The 14451-nt window shown below is 39.9% G+C and overlaps 1 protein-coding gene across 1 annotated transcript in view; it reads right to left on the minus strand.

The window, feature by feature from the left end:
* The window catches only part of DNER (delta/notch like EGF repeat containing), a 128272-nt gene that overhangs the window by 26875 nt on the left and 86946 nt on the right, over nt 1-14451 (minus strand). The window contains exons 7-8 of the mRNA XM_062638984.1: nt 13725-13838; nt 2088-2312 (exon numbers count right to left, since the gene is read on the minus strand). Coding sequence (XP_062494968.1) covers nt 2088-2312; nt 13725-13838 — 339 coding nt within the window. The remainder of the gene's footprint in view (nt 1-2087; nt 2313-13724; nt 13839-14451) is intronic.

Here is a 14451-nt window from a genome sequence, read left to right on the forward strand (position 1 = left end):
CAAACTTTTTTTTCCTGTTTACTCCCTCTGCTATTTAGTCCTTTTGGCAGCTGCATGAGAAGAATAATACCCAAAATGAAGGGGACAACATTAAACTATTAAATTCTCAGTTCTAAAAATGAATTTAGGAAAACAGCACCTGGCAATTTCAGCTACCTACAATAAGAAAGATGCTTGGTCAGACATAGAACTTATTACCAATTGATGAATTCTAGTTTGTGCTCTCAATAAGACAGGGTTTGCTAGCTCTATTTAAATATGATTATGTCTGTTACTCTTCATCTCAGTACCAATTGTTTTCTCTAAGGATTTCTCTGTTATGCAAATGAGAAGCAAAACATTTAAACACTTCAAAAAGAAAGACTGAAAATTTGTAATAAAAGAATTATCATCTTCACCTCCTGAAATATATAAAACTAAATACATGTTAGGAAATACTCTTCTGCATTACATAATGACATTCTTTTGTTCAAATGAAAACTGTCCACACCATTCACAGAAACATCTGGACTGAAAACATTTGAGGTCACTTAACCATCAGGACCTATCTTGCCACAAAAATCTACCTACCCACTGGTTTCCAAAAAGTCACAAGCAGAAGAATTGAGGATGCTTCCTAAAACATTCTATAAAATGGAGGCCTTTTTTGTTGTTATTGTCAAATAAGTGAATACATCTCAATGGTTAAAGCTCTTACATGAGATTCTTATAATCCTGTAGGTCTAAATTTACTTCTGCTAGACAACAAACAAATTATGAGATAACACTACTATGTATTGTTTCCATTTCACCTTCATAATTTTCTCCTTTATAAAAAAGTAATTTAATTATTAATCTGTCAAATCCAAACTATAAATTTCCATTGGCTTCTGTTCACTTGTGAGTAACTCTCCAAAACCAACTTCTAATGGTCCTTTTCATGTCTCTAAATAGCAGTGATTAATTCTGACACCTTCTAAAGATGCTGCATACTATTTCATTACAAAGTCCACAAATCCAAAAATACCCACAAATATGAGATTTGGTAGGGTACCTGCACATCCTGCTAACTGAGAAGGAGGGGAAAAGAGCTGAAGAATTGTGGCTGGTTTCCCACAAGACAAGACAAAGCAGCAGAGAAAAGGTATTCCTCTGAAAGGAAGTTTGTAGAACACACATGTCAGAGCATCATGTATATGTAGAGCTACTAACTATCCAATCCCACTCTTTAGTTATCCTGGTAAACTGGGAATTTATTTTCCTCTGAATCTCTGCAGTTTTCAAGCTTACAGCTTAAAAAAAAGTGCCAAAATGATTACAATTATTCATACGAAAACAAATATCATTGGTTTTCACTCTGTGAGTGCTTAAGCAGTAGTGGATATGCAGTATACGGTATCATTCATTCTAACTGCTACTTAACCTATTAATTATCATTTCCAAAATGCATAAAGGAAGCTGTAAATATCCCAATATTCTGTTAATTTGGTACAATTAAGAAAAAATCCCAAGAGCTAAGCAAAATGTGACCCAGACGCTATGCACTGTTAGGGTATATTGTCAAACAGTTACTAGCTGAATCTGGCTATACTCATCTATATACTGAATCTGTCCTAGCTATACTCATCTAAGATTTATCACTGAAACTTCTGAAGAGAGATAATTTGTGTAAACACAGATGGCAGAACTGAACCCTTTGCAGTAGCCAGTTTTTTTTCCTTCTCTGCCTTTGTTAAACTACCTCATTTCCACTCCTTCCACAATGATCAGTGTCATATTTTCCCTGTGACATGGAAACCATATTTGTAATTACCAATGGCACTGATACCTCGCTTTAAAAAGATTTATCCTGTAGACTGTGGTTTTATAATACAGCTGTATATATCAACTAAGCCATATGGATCTCAGTGGGTATTTTCAGTGCTCAGTCTACAATTTTTAATTTTCCAAATGGAATATGTAGATTCATAACATTGCTTTAAACAGACAGAACATCTGCTCAAGGTATTTTATAAACCAAAAAGAAAAAAGTAATTTTAAATTATATATGGAATATGCATTTAAAAATACTAGAAGTTTTACAAAACAGATAACTGTTTGGTACAAACCAGGGATACAGAGGCATCTGTAGCTGGTTCCAACACTGCGACAAATGCCATGTGCACAAGGATTCAGAGCACAGAAGTCAATAAGCTGAGCACACGTAGGTCCTGTAAATCCAGGACTACAACTGCAGGAGAAGGTAAGTCTGTCTGCATAACAGGTTCCATTGTTCTGGCAGGGAGACGACGCACAAGGGTCTACTTTTTCTTCACACAATGTTCCTAAAAACCCTAAAAGAAATAAATGGTTTTTATAAGTAAGCATTCTGCTATGCATAAAATTTTAATAACCAAATCAAGTTAAAAGTCATTGATATAGCTATATTTCTACTTTTTTAGTGCTGTGAAATTGCAAAATTACAGACTTCCTATATATATTAAATTCTAATTTTACCCATTAACATGGTATGATAAAATACCATTTTATCCATTTATACCATTAACATGGTATGATAAAATGCTTCAGGTAGAAACATACTATCATATGATTAAGGCAGTGAATTGCAAAAATATATGTTAAATCACACAGTGCTTATCCACTTTACAAAGTACATCTGGCTAGAAAAGCAGAAGAAATTTTCTAAAGATCAGGAACAGGCTTGACCGGAAAAAAAAAAGAAAAGCCAAAACTGATCCCTTTGTTTCATTACTGTTAATGTGTATGTTAACAACCTCTAAAACAGCACATGAATTTACTTGAGCTTCAATAATTTAGAAGAGTACCTTTTACTAGAACATCCTTCTCATTAGCAGGAGAGACAATGATTTATTGAAGCAAAAGCATGTAAAAATTAGACCTAAAGAAAAGGATATTCTTGCAAAGGAGTTTTTTTAAATCAGATGTAGAAAAGAATAATATTTGAACAAACAACAGTATACTAACTATAGTTTGTATCTACACATACACATACGCCATATATATACATAGCAACATGATGTGTAGTTATTGCACGCAAAAGCTAGTCAAGAGAAGTATATTCAAATTCCAGTACTCTTCTAAATAAAAGAGAAAATTGTCCTTTCTATTCAATTCTAATTTTTTTTTTTGATAATTATTTGGTCAACTTGCACAGACCATCAGTTTTCAGGCTTAAAGTTTCCTGGAATATCTTACACTGTAGAACAGTGTTTAACATTACACTACATTAATCACTGGGAATGAGAAATTAGGAGCAAATCAGGCCAGCCTCCACTCAAGAAACAGCAAGCCAGCTTTACCTACACTTTATTAAAGTGTAAACCACAGTGTAAAAGGGAAAGAACAGACTACCTTGCCACTGCTACCCAGAAGACTGTAGCAACATTTCAGACACCAAAGAAAATAGGTAAATGCATTAAAAAGTACTCTAGGATCTGAAAAATATTTAATCATAAACAGGGAAAAAATAAGTTTAAACAATCTACACAAGAAAAAAACCACCAAAACAACCTCAAAGCAAAAAACCCACACAAAATGTGTCTGATGGCGAGAGAAAGGATCAAGATGGAGGAGATGACTCTTCTAGAGCATCCTGCCGATGACTCAGAACATGAAAACCATGACAGGTGACACTTTGAATCAACACTCAATATTGAAATGTTATCCCTGATGGAATGAAGCAAATTTTTGACCTTATGCATATAGTTTTGCATCTGTACAGTCTCACAGATGGATTAAAAGTACTTTACTAGAACTGAACACCTATATTGTATAAAGCTTATGATGAATACCAAAAGTGAGACGGAATACCACATTCAATACATAGTTCATAGCATCTCATTATCTTTTACTGATTCAGTATATATTTTTGTTCTAAATAACGTCATTTGTCCTGGGTTCAGCAGTAGCAGTCATTTTTCCCCTTCTTGGTAGCTGGTGCAGTGCAGTGTTTTGACTTTCAGCTCGGGAACAGAGCTGATAACAAGCGATGTTTTGGTTTGGCCAAGGACTTTGTGAGCCTCATGCTCTGCCAGGGAGGAGGGGAAGCCGGGAGGAAGCAGAGACAGGACACCTGACCCAAACTGACCAAAGAGGTATTCTATACCACAGCATGTCATGCCCAGGATGTAACTGGGAGTTAGCCGGAAGGGCTGGGAGACTGCAGGGTTGGGAGACTGCGGGGTTGGAGGAGGTATCGGTCGGAGCTTGGTCGGGCTGAGGGGGGGCAAGTTATCGGTCGGCTGGTGCTGAGGTGTTGTATTCTCTTCCCTTGTTACTTCCTTTATCATTATTATCATTGGTGGTAGCAGTAGTGATTTGTGTTATACCTTAGTTACTAAACTGTTCTTATCTCAACCCGTGGGAGTTGCATTCTTTTTGATTCTCCTCTCCGTCCCTCCGAGAGCAGGGGGAGGGCAAGAAAGGGGGGAAGTGAGCGAACGAATTACCTGACTGGGTTTAAACCACGACAGTTCTTTTAACGTGGGGCCCGAAGGGTTGAGATAACGACAGATCTGACTGGATTAATAGTCACTCGTCACAATGCTGATTTATTGGCTCTCAGAGTTGTTTTGCTTGATCTCACAGCTTCAGAATGTTGTAACTTACGTAGAGCCGGTATTTGCTGTGATAGTGTTTATCAAGTATGGGGCCTGGGCTAAGGTTCTTGTCTCACTGTGCTTTATGGCAATGGCTTGTAACACGGGTGGGCTCCAGCAGCAGGGCGGGACGGACGTGGCCGTGGACTTGTACCTGGCCCTCCGGCTGCTCTTCACCGGCCTGGCCCTCACCCTACTCTCCATCTTCGTGAGGCTGCGGGGAGCCGAGGGGGAGCGGCCCCGGGAGCCGGCGGCAGCCGAAGCGGCCCGGGAGAGCGGCCCCGGGGACCAAGCGGCGGCGGGAGCGGGGCCGGAGGCCGCGAGGGGACGGCTGCCGGTGGAGGAGGTCGGGGCGGTCGAGGAGCAGAAGGAAGCGGCTACCGAGCAGCGGGAGAAGGCGGCGGAGGAGCCGAGCCCCGCGGAAGAGCCGAGCCCCGCGGCCGAGCCGAGCCCCGCGGCCGAGCCGAGCCCCGCGGAGGAGCCCAGCCCCGCGGAAGAGCCGAGCCCCGCGGAGGAGCCGAGCCCCGCGGAGGAGCCCAGCCCTGAGACGGCCGAGAGCATTTCCCGGAAGCCGCCCTCCGAGCCCCAGGAGGATGCAGGAGACCACGCAGCATTTCCCAGCAAGGCAGAGGAGGAAGAGCTGGACTCAGGAAAAGAGAAGCTGGCGGTGGGAGAGCCGGCAAGCACAGCAGCTGCACCAGCCCCAGTGACAAGTACAGCAGCATCAACTGAGAGTTCTGAAGGTTTTGAATGGCCTTTGGGCATCCTTGGGACCTGCCTGCTGATTGTGATGGGGATCAGCATGTTGGCACACACACAGACTGTGTTCTACCCAAAACCATTTTGTCTGATCTCAAAAGTTAAGCAGAGTCAGGTCTGGGTCTTGTCTGGGGTTATACAACAATATAGGGGGACCAAGAGGTTTTCTCCAAGGCTGGACAGCCAGGAGTGGCAGGGTGTGTGGGACAGTATGAGCAAGTATCTGGTCCACTGGGCCCCTCCAGTGCTTTGGAAGCATTGGAGATGGAAGGCAGCTTTATGGAGTCCCCAGCAACAAGCTGCAGAAACTGCTGAAGGGGACAGTGAATTATTTTGAGCCTGGTGGGCCCAATGCACTTCAGGCCATCAGAGCAGAGATGCAACACAGAGATGGACTCATGATCGAGGGGTGGACTTAGCAATGGACACTATTGCCCAGGTTATTCACGAGTGTGAACACTGCACACAGTCTCTCCTGCTCTGGAAGACTGTTACAAGAGATGGAGCCTGACATCATGGACCAGATGGACTCAGCAGCTTTATAGGGACTGGTCCATGCACTAAGATAAGAGTGCACTGAGATAAGAGTGATGGTATATTGAAAATGTGGGATCTGAGCATGACGTGAATGGTATGGAATAAGGGGTGGATAATGTCCTGGGTTCAGCAGTAGCAGTCATTTTTCCCCTTCTTGGTAGCTGGTGCAGTGCAGTGTTTTGACTTTCAGCTCGGGAACAGAGCTGATAACAAGCGATGTTTTGGTTTGGCCAAGGACTTTGTGAGCCTCATGCTCTGCCAGGGAGGAGGGGAAGCCAGGAGGAAGCAGAGACAGGACACCTGACCCAAACTGACCAAAGAGGTATTCTATACCACAGCATGTCATGCCCAGGATGTAACTGGGAGTTAGCCGGAAGGGCTGGGAGACTGCAGGGTTGGGAGACTGCACGGAGCTTGGTCGGGCTGAGGGGGGGCAAGTTATCGGTCGGCTGGTGCTGAGGTGTTGTATTCTCTTCCCTTGTTATTTCCTTTATCATTATTATCATTGGTGGTAGCAGTAGTGATTTGTGTTATACCTTAGTTACTAAACTGTTCTTATCTCAACCCGTGGGAGTTGCATTCTTTTTGATTCTCCTCTCCGTCCCTCCGAGAGCAGGGGGAGGGCAAGAAAGGGGGGGAAGTGAGCGAACGAATTACCTGACTGGGTTTAAACCACGACAAACGTCATTCCATATTTCAAGCAAGGTAAAAGTCACCAGGAAATAGTTTTCAGTTAATTTTGATAGATGATTACTTTTGGGGCATTTTGATTTTTTTTTTAATTTTCTAATTATTCATTATTCACATTCAAGTGAGTTGAATTTTGTTTAACTGTAATTCTAGCACAGTAATCATGGATAACAAGTCAGAAGTTGACATTTCTGAAAACAAGCACATAAGAAATTCATTTACATTTTAAAGCATAACAAAAAAAATCCCAAACATTTACTAAGAAATTTGAATTCTATAGTTTGTTCTTTATGATTAATTTGTTGCAAGTTTTTGGCCAGAAAGGTCTAGTAAACTGGGAATAATCTCTCAACTTGACTGAGCTCCAAGACTTGAAGAGTGAGGGAGGGCTGAGATAATCAGCCTAAAGACGTTAATTTGCCAGCACACAACATAAAAAAAAAAGGAAGACTGGCAATTCATTTAAAATATCCTGATGGCTTCCTCAAGGAAACACACTCCATGGCACCACAAACGCTTAGTGAACTGCATTAGAAAGAGGGGGAAATTGATATTAAGCAAAGGTGAGTAACGCACACAGTGTTTTACAGGGATCTACTCAGAGAATTAACAAAACTAAGTAAAAGATAGAAAGGCCAGAACTACCCTGTGAGATTCAGACAAAACTAGGAGATTCTTGGGCACTGTTGGCAGCAGGATTTTAGAAGCATCCTCAAAATGTTAAGTCCTGGACAAATGACTTAAAAATCCACATTTCCCTCATATGTTCATAAAACTTACACCAGAACTATGGAATGAAAAACAAAGAAAAAATAATCCAACTAAACACCCCCCCCCCCCGAAAGAGTAATTAAAAAAAAAAAAGAAAAAAAAAACCAAAACACAACAAAGAAACAACTCTCGGATTGAATCTTTAAGAGTTTAGTGGTAACTCATTCAGCAGCAGACCAGGAAAGAAAACCAGGTCTGGCAAGGCACAGGCAAAGAATGATCAAGAGCTTTCTGCCTTCTCAATTTTGCTATCTTATAGCTCAGATTGCATTATGGGCTTTATCAGGACCACCTGCACAGCAGTGCTGAAAAGGGAGAGCTTAAAAACAGATACTGTGGAATCTTATATTAGAGGTCCCTCCTGTAGATGATAACTGCACAATCATCAGAAGCTGAAAAGAATGAAAATCCTAAAATCGAGAGTCTAATCACAGCAACAGTATGCTAGCATAAATAAAAAAAAAAAAAAAAAAATAAAATCCTGGACAGATTAAAAGGAATCTCCAAGGACTTTATTACCAGGAAGAGATCAGCCAATAAGTCCAGTGAAATCTCTGCACTAACTCTGAAACCGGATTAAAAAGGATCAAAGAGATCTGAGGTCACACAATGACATTAATGCTGTTTCACTACAACCTTTGCAATTATTTTTGCTACAAAGAGAAGCTTACTGGCAGATGGCTAATGTTTCAAGTGACAAAGCACTTCAAGAACACAGGCAGGTTTAAAATACACTAAAACATGTTGCCCTTGTGCTATCTTTGACTGCACTGTGAAATGTGTTTAGTTGATTCCGGAAGTTTAAATCTTGTGTACGAGTTAAATATCCAAAAATACTCAAAGCAGCAGCAATTATAAATCTGAATTGATGATCTATTATTCTGGCATTTCTGAATGCACATTTGAATCCATATCAATAAAATTGTTGAAAACAAATAATGCAAATAATAAATTTGAAAATCAAATTCAGAGGTGTATTGATTGACAACAGAATAAAATGCTAAAGGAAAAAAATCCCAACCCTGCATCTACGTCATTACTGGTGCAAGAGGGACATGACTGAAATATAGACTACTAGTGATTTGAAAGATCTGAATGCAAAGTTTACTAGAGGAATAACACAGGTGAAGAGGAAAGGCAATATTTGTGCTTACACAGTTCAGACCATTTGGCTAGTTGTCAAGAAGAATAAAGTATTAAGTGATATGTTTTATATATAGCTACAGACCTGCTGGGCAGTGATAGAAAATTTTTCAGACATAGAAGACCTCTGGATAAAAGTCAATTTTCTCCTCATGGTGGGATTTTAATTACTTGGCTATTGAAAGCAGAAGAGCTATGCATAAATCAAGGAAGTTAAACATTTTCTGAATACAATTGCTTTTTATACATTCTGCAGAGCAACGAACTTGCCTGATTGTTATGTTAAACCTAATTCCAAGAATTACACAAACATGAAAAAAGTAAGCCTGTGAATTGCTAGGGCTCAGGATTACAAAACTGTTAAATTCTAAATACAGTGATAAATATTAAAAGAAATGCAGGCAATTTATTATTTTCCCTATAGAAAATTGTTTTGTGAGGAAATGCAAGATATCTGGTAGTATTTCACAAGAATTCTGTAAATGGAAAAAAACAGAAAAGATACTCATCATAAGGAAACAAGAAATCATTAAAATATAATTGTAAGATTTTGATTAAAATTCACACTAGCTAAGTCTTTACAGGTAAAGATGAACAGAAGCTCAGCCCGTTAAAGCATTAAGAAGTGTATTAAAAATAAGAGCAATTTGGGAAGATGCCAGGTAAAAATATTAGATTAGCAGAAAGTACCAGAAACTAAACAGCCATAAAAAATTTTAATTAACAACAAAATGTTCTCCAGGTAAATTAAACTCTCTTATGGTATTCTCTAATGACCAGTAACCTTGGGAATTCTTCCATATGCAACAGCTGTGTGACCTAGTTTCCTGAAATCAAGATAATAAATAGGTTTATTGTATGCAAACCTAAAGATGTTAGAATCACATCTGCAAGATATAATATAGAAAAAAGGCTTTTAGATGAACAACAAAGCTCAGAAAAAGTGAAGACCTTGAAACTTCAACTATTCTTAATCTAGGCAAATAACTTCTATTTCCCAATTAAAATTCATGGTGACAAATGTGCATTTTATAGCTGCTACTGCAAATCAGCACATATGAATCACAACTTAGCATCTTCTATAGCTGTCAACCTCTTTCAAACCACAGAAACCACAATAAGAACATTCATAAATTTGCCACTTTACAGTATTTGCAGAAATACCTGCAGGTATTCAGGTTTTTTCAGTATGTTGCCTAGCTGTAATTCAGTAATGTTACTGTCAATACGGTAGGACATTATACATGGAAAAAAATCAGAGGAGATATGTAAAAAGTGATATGGAGTTTTATGGAATCATTCTGAATCTAAATTTCAAATATCTGTGTTCAGGTCAACAGATGTTTACTACGTGTAGATATTTAGATTTTCTAGAAATTTCTTTGCATAATCATTTGAAGGTAATGCTTGCTAAATGTATGTTTATTATCATGAAACTTTAAAGGTGATCAAAGATCCCTATCCCATTTTAAGTACAACATCCCAAACATCCTTTTCACAATAATAGAGACTCAAAATTTTTAACAAATTCTTCAGTCCTTGTTTCTTAAGCATCTTCACTATGACTTTGATTATAAAATCCAATTTTCCCTTCAGTAAGGGTGACTCAACATTAGATAGCAGTTTATTTTTTTACACATTTTGGACATTAAAATTGACAAGGCATCCCACAGAAAACTGAATCTGCAAGCATAAAGAAATATTCCTTTCTTTCTAAAGGACTCTTAAAAGTGTAAAATTTTCTAAAGACAATTAAATGTTCATATCTAATCTAGGCTGCTTTTTCAGTGCCTCAGATTTCACCTTCTGTAAGCTATCACATGCTTCTTTCATGAACACATCTCATTTGTAAAAGAAATGGACACTTTCAACATTATTCCTCATAGTCTCCATCGCATTCCTTTATCTGCCGTTTTTTCCTTTTCTGTTTGTGAGATACTTTCCCCATCATCTCTGTCTAACCACATTTTATCTCCAGGAGGCTGTTAATCCGGGAAGTTGGAAGCTAGTAACAAAAAAAAAAAACAAAAAAAACAAAAACCCAAACAAACAAAAAAAAAAACAACAACAAAAAAAAACCGGAAGAGGACAATTAAAAGCAAGGGGCTTCCTTTAAAATCCGACTGAGGCAGCAGTGAAATGGATTACTATGACTGCTTCCAGGAAAAAGCAGCAGGTCATAGTAGTGAGTGACTCTACTTTGAAAGACACAGAGGCACCCATCTGTCAGCCTGACCCAGTCTCAAGGGAGACATATTGCCTACCAGGGGTTCAGATGAGGGATGTTGCAGAGAGGCTGCCTGGTCTAGTAAGCCCCACTAACGATTACCCTCTTCTAGTCCTCCATGTGGGTGCCAGTGATATAGACAGCAGTAACCTGGTAATCATCAAGAAGGACTGCAGAGCCCTGCAAGAGGTGGTTAGGGGCTCTAGAGCTCTGATAGTTTTTTCATCAATCCTCCAGGTCAAAGGGGAGGACCTTGAAAAGTCCAGGCAGATTTGGCAGGTTAATAAATGCTTAGAACAGTGGTGCCATAGTCAGGGTCTGGTTATTTAGAACATGCGACTCAATTTGGGAGGCCAAGTCTACTGGAGGTGGTGGAGCTGGTTTGCCTGACTGGTCAAGAAAGCTTTAAACTAGATGTGTTGGGAGAGGGGGGCATCATTCCATCCCAACACACCCAGTCAGTTGCCAGCACCTATAATAAATGCTTGGAGCAATGCAGAGATATTCCAGCCGCTCCAGCCAATGAGCCGGCTTCAGTTGGAGCTCAGCTCAGATGCCTCTACACAAACACCCTCAGTATGGGAAATAAACAAGAGGAATTAGAGATGTGTGCATGTTTACCGGGATATGATATCATTGACATCACGGAAACCTGGTGGGATGGCTCCTACGACTGGAGTGTTGGAATGGAAGGTTACAGGCTCTTTAGGAAGGACAGGCCTGGCAGGCAGGGAGGGGGAGTTGCCCTTTATGTTAGGGATAGGCTGGAGAGTATGGAACTGTGTCTGGGGACAGGTGAGCAGTCCACAGAGAGTTTGTGGGTCAGGGTTAAAGGGAGAACAGCAATGGGGGACATTACTGTGAGGATCTGTTACAAGCCACCCTATCAGGAGGGCTCTAGATGAAGCGCAAGCAAGAGGGACTCTTCATTAGGGACTGTAGTGATAGGACAAGGGGTAATGGGTTCAAACTTAAACAGGGGAGGTTTAGGTTAGATCTAAGGAAGAAGTTCTTTACTGTGAGGATGGTGAGGCACTGGAATAGGTTTCCCAGGGAGGTTGTGAATGCTCCATCCCTGGCAGTGTTCAAGGCCAGGTTGGACAGACCCTTGGGTGACATGGTTTAGTGTGTGGTGTCCTTGCACATGGCAGGGGGTTGGAACTAGATGACCTTAAGGTCTTTTCCAACCCTAACTATTCTATGATTCTATAACACAGAGATAGTCAAACAGGAATAAAACCAGAAAAGAGAAGCACAAGCAAGTAACCTGGTTCTCCTGCAGTGGGAAAGCTGCTATCAAAAGGAACACTACACATCAAGCAGTGCCCCATCAGATAACATCTACATTACTCTCTTTGCGGAGAACAGCTCTGGAGGGAGATGAAGGGAAGGTTTTTCTCTCCTGTGCTCCAGGCCTCCCACATGGCACAGGGGAATGGCACGGGGCCTTTGGCACAGTCAGCTAGTGCACTTGCAGGAGCAGCATTGCTGCCCATGGCTATGTCAGGGCCTATGGGCCAGGAGGAGCTGGCAGCCTGCCCCACTCCCATTCACAGGCTAATTGCAGCTGGCATGAGCTCCCTGAGCATGAGCAGCCTCAACCCCCCACAGTTATCAAGGCATAAATGCCTTTTAGCAGTGCACTCAAGAGCTATGCTACAAGCACCATGTCCCAGTCAAAGCACCCCAACACACCTGTAGCAGGAGATGGGAGAGGTGACCACCCAGGGACCTCAACCTACCAGTAGCCATGTCCCATGGTCAGCATATCAAATGGCTATAGGAGACAAGTTGGGACACAACCAGCATATTCATTGATAGGTCATCAGGAGCAAGCAATTAAGGTATGGCACACACAGAAACAAATATAGCAGTTCTAAACCAACCAAAAATCCCAGTAGCTATTTTTCCAAGCATTTATTATGGGAAAGACCCTTTCCTGCAAAGGATCCTTAAAGATCCTTGAACAGATTTCCTAAGAAAAATGAAAATAAATTATCGACCAAGTCTAACATCTAATAATTTTCTCCTTGATTTTTGCTACTAGTTATAAGGCAAACAATTTTCAAAAGTCTTCCAAATGCAAGACCTGCACTGTTGTCAAAATGTCAGTGTCTGTGTTTCAACACAGCTGTTAAGTGGGTCATTCATTAAGGGATGACACTTCAGAAAAGCAAGGAATCAGCCTAAAGAAATTACATATAATCTTCAAGTATATGTTACCAGAGCAGTTATCAAAGACTTGTACCCTTAGCGCATACACAAGGTGCTGTCAGAATAAAAACAACTTCCACAGATCAAGAACAGAAATATAATTAGTTCAAGGTTCTAATCTTAATTATAAATAACTAATAGAAGGCTTTATAATTGAGAGCTTTCACTCCTGATAATTTTTTTTTGTGAGCGATTTAAGCATCTGCCATTTCAGTCAGCAAACTGTTATGAAAGCATGCATTTTAGCATTATGATATCCTCATTTCACACAGAGTGTTTACCAATGAGAATCACTGAAAGGCTTTCATGTAACGAAATAAGAAGTCCAAGTAGAAAGGAGAATTAATTAAAAATTTGGGTGATTGAAATCATTCCTTCAGTTTTGAATTACTGCTCTTACACACATTTTAGCCAACTGATCCATATGCAGAACTATGCAAAGGGAGGCATCTTTTTCTCACACATTTACTGGAAAACATAAAAATCAGACCACATCCTGGGTCTCCTACGATTCACCTTTCTCATAGTCCTGGAGGCTGATTTCTACTTTAGAGGTGCCAGAGAATGAGAGAACATTTCTGTGCCACATATACACCGAAACATTAAGCTCCTAACATACTTTATATACTAATTACAATTATAGAGCAATTTCTCATCTCTTTTCCAACTATGGCCTAAAGCAGAATTTTACAAATATTTAAATATATATAGGAGGAAATTTAGACTAAGCACACCCTGCAAAACACCAGTTTTTATGAGGTATTAGGCAAGTCTTTGTTGTTTACCTTCCGGGCACTGACAACTGAATCCATTGATGTTGGATGAGCAGGTGCCTCCATTTTGGCATGGTTCCTGGACACAATGATCAATCTCTGACTGGCACAGCTTTCCTGTATAACCTACAAAACAGCACAGAACATTCAGAAAATATAGCAAAAAATGAGGCTTTATCACTAAATGGTGATAAAGGTAGGTCATTCAAACAGACCATTACTTTTCTCAGTGTAAAATTAACCAAAGTAAGAAATAGAATCCAGGTCACTCTTCTAATTTCTTATAAAATGAGATTTTTAATTAAATCTTGTACTTCACTGAAGAAACATAAGTAAATAGTGAAAATCTAGAGATTATATCAATTGTATTTTACCAGCAACAATATTCTGACAGCACAAATATAATGGAGGTTGGTGCTGGGTCCTCATTATCACCCATATAAAAAAAGAAAAAAAAAAAGTCATTTTTGAATGGATTTCAAACACGTCTTAAATATAAAATCAATAATCTTTATCAAGACTTTAAATAAGACTTGACATTATGAATTATTTGTGCATATGCTGAATGACTGTCATTTGCTCCTACTGCTGGGCTTCAAGCAGAGTGTTTATTTTAAGTGGGAACTGTGAAGAACTGCTCAGCACAGTTGCAAACTCTTCCAAATAAGCTCCTTTAAGTTCACAAGCTACAGATTGTGTGTAGTGTACTATTTGACCATAAGTTTGCTTTGTTCCATAT

This window comes from Pezoporus occidentalis, unplaced genomic scaffold (genome assembly GCF_034315485.1).
Source record: "Pezoporus occidentalis ecotype Australia unplaced genomic scaffold, CSIRO_AGI_Poc_V1 ctg59, whole genome shotgun sequence".
Classification (NCBI taxonomy): domain Eukaryota; kingdom Metazoa; phylum Chordata; class Aves; order Psittaciformes; family Psittacidae; genus Pezoporus; species Pezoporus occidentalis.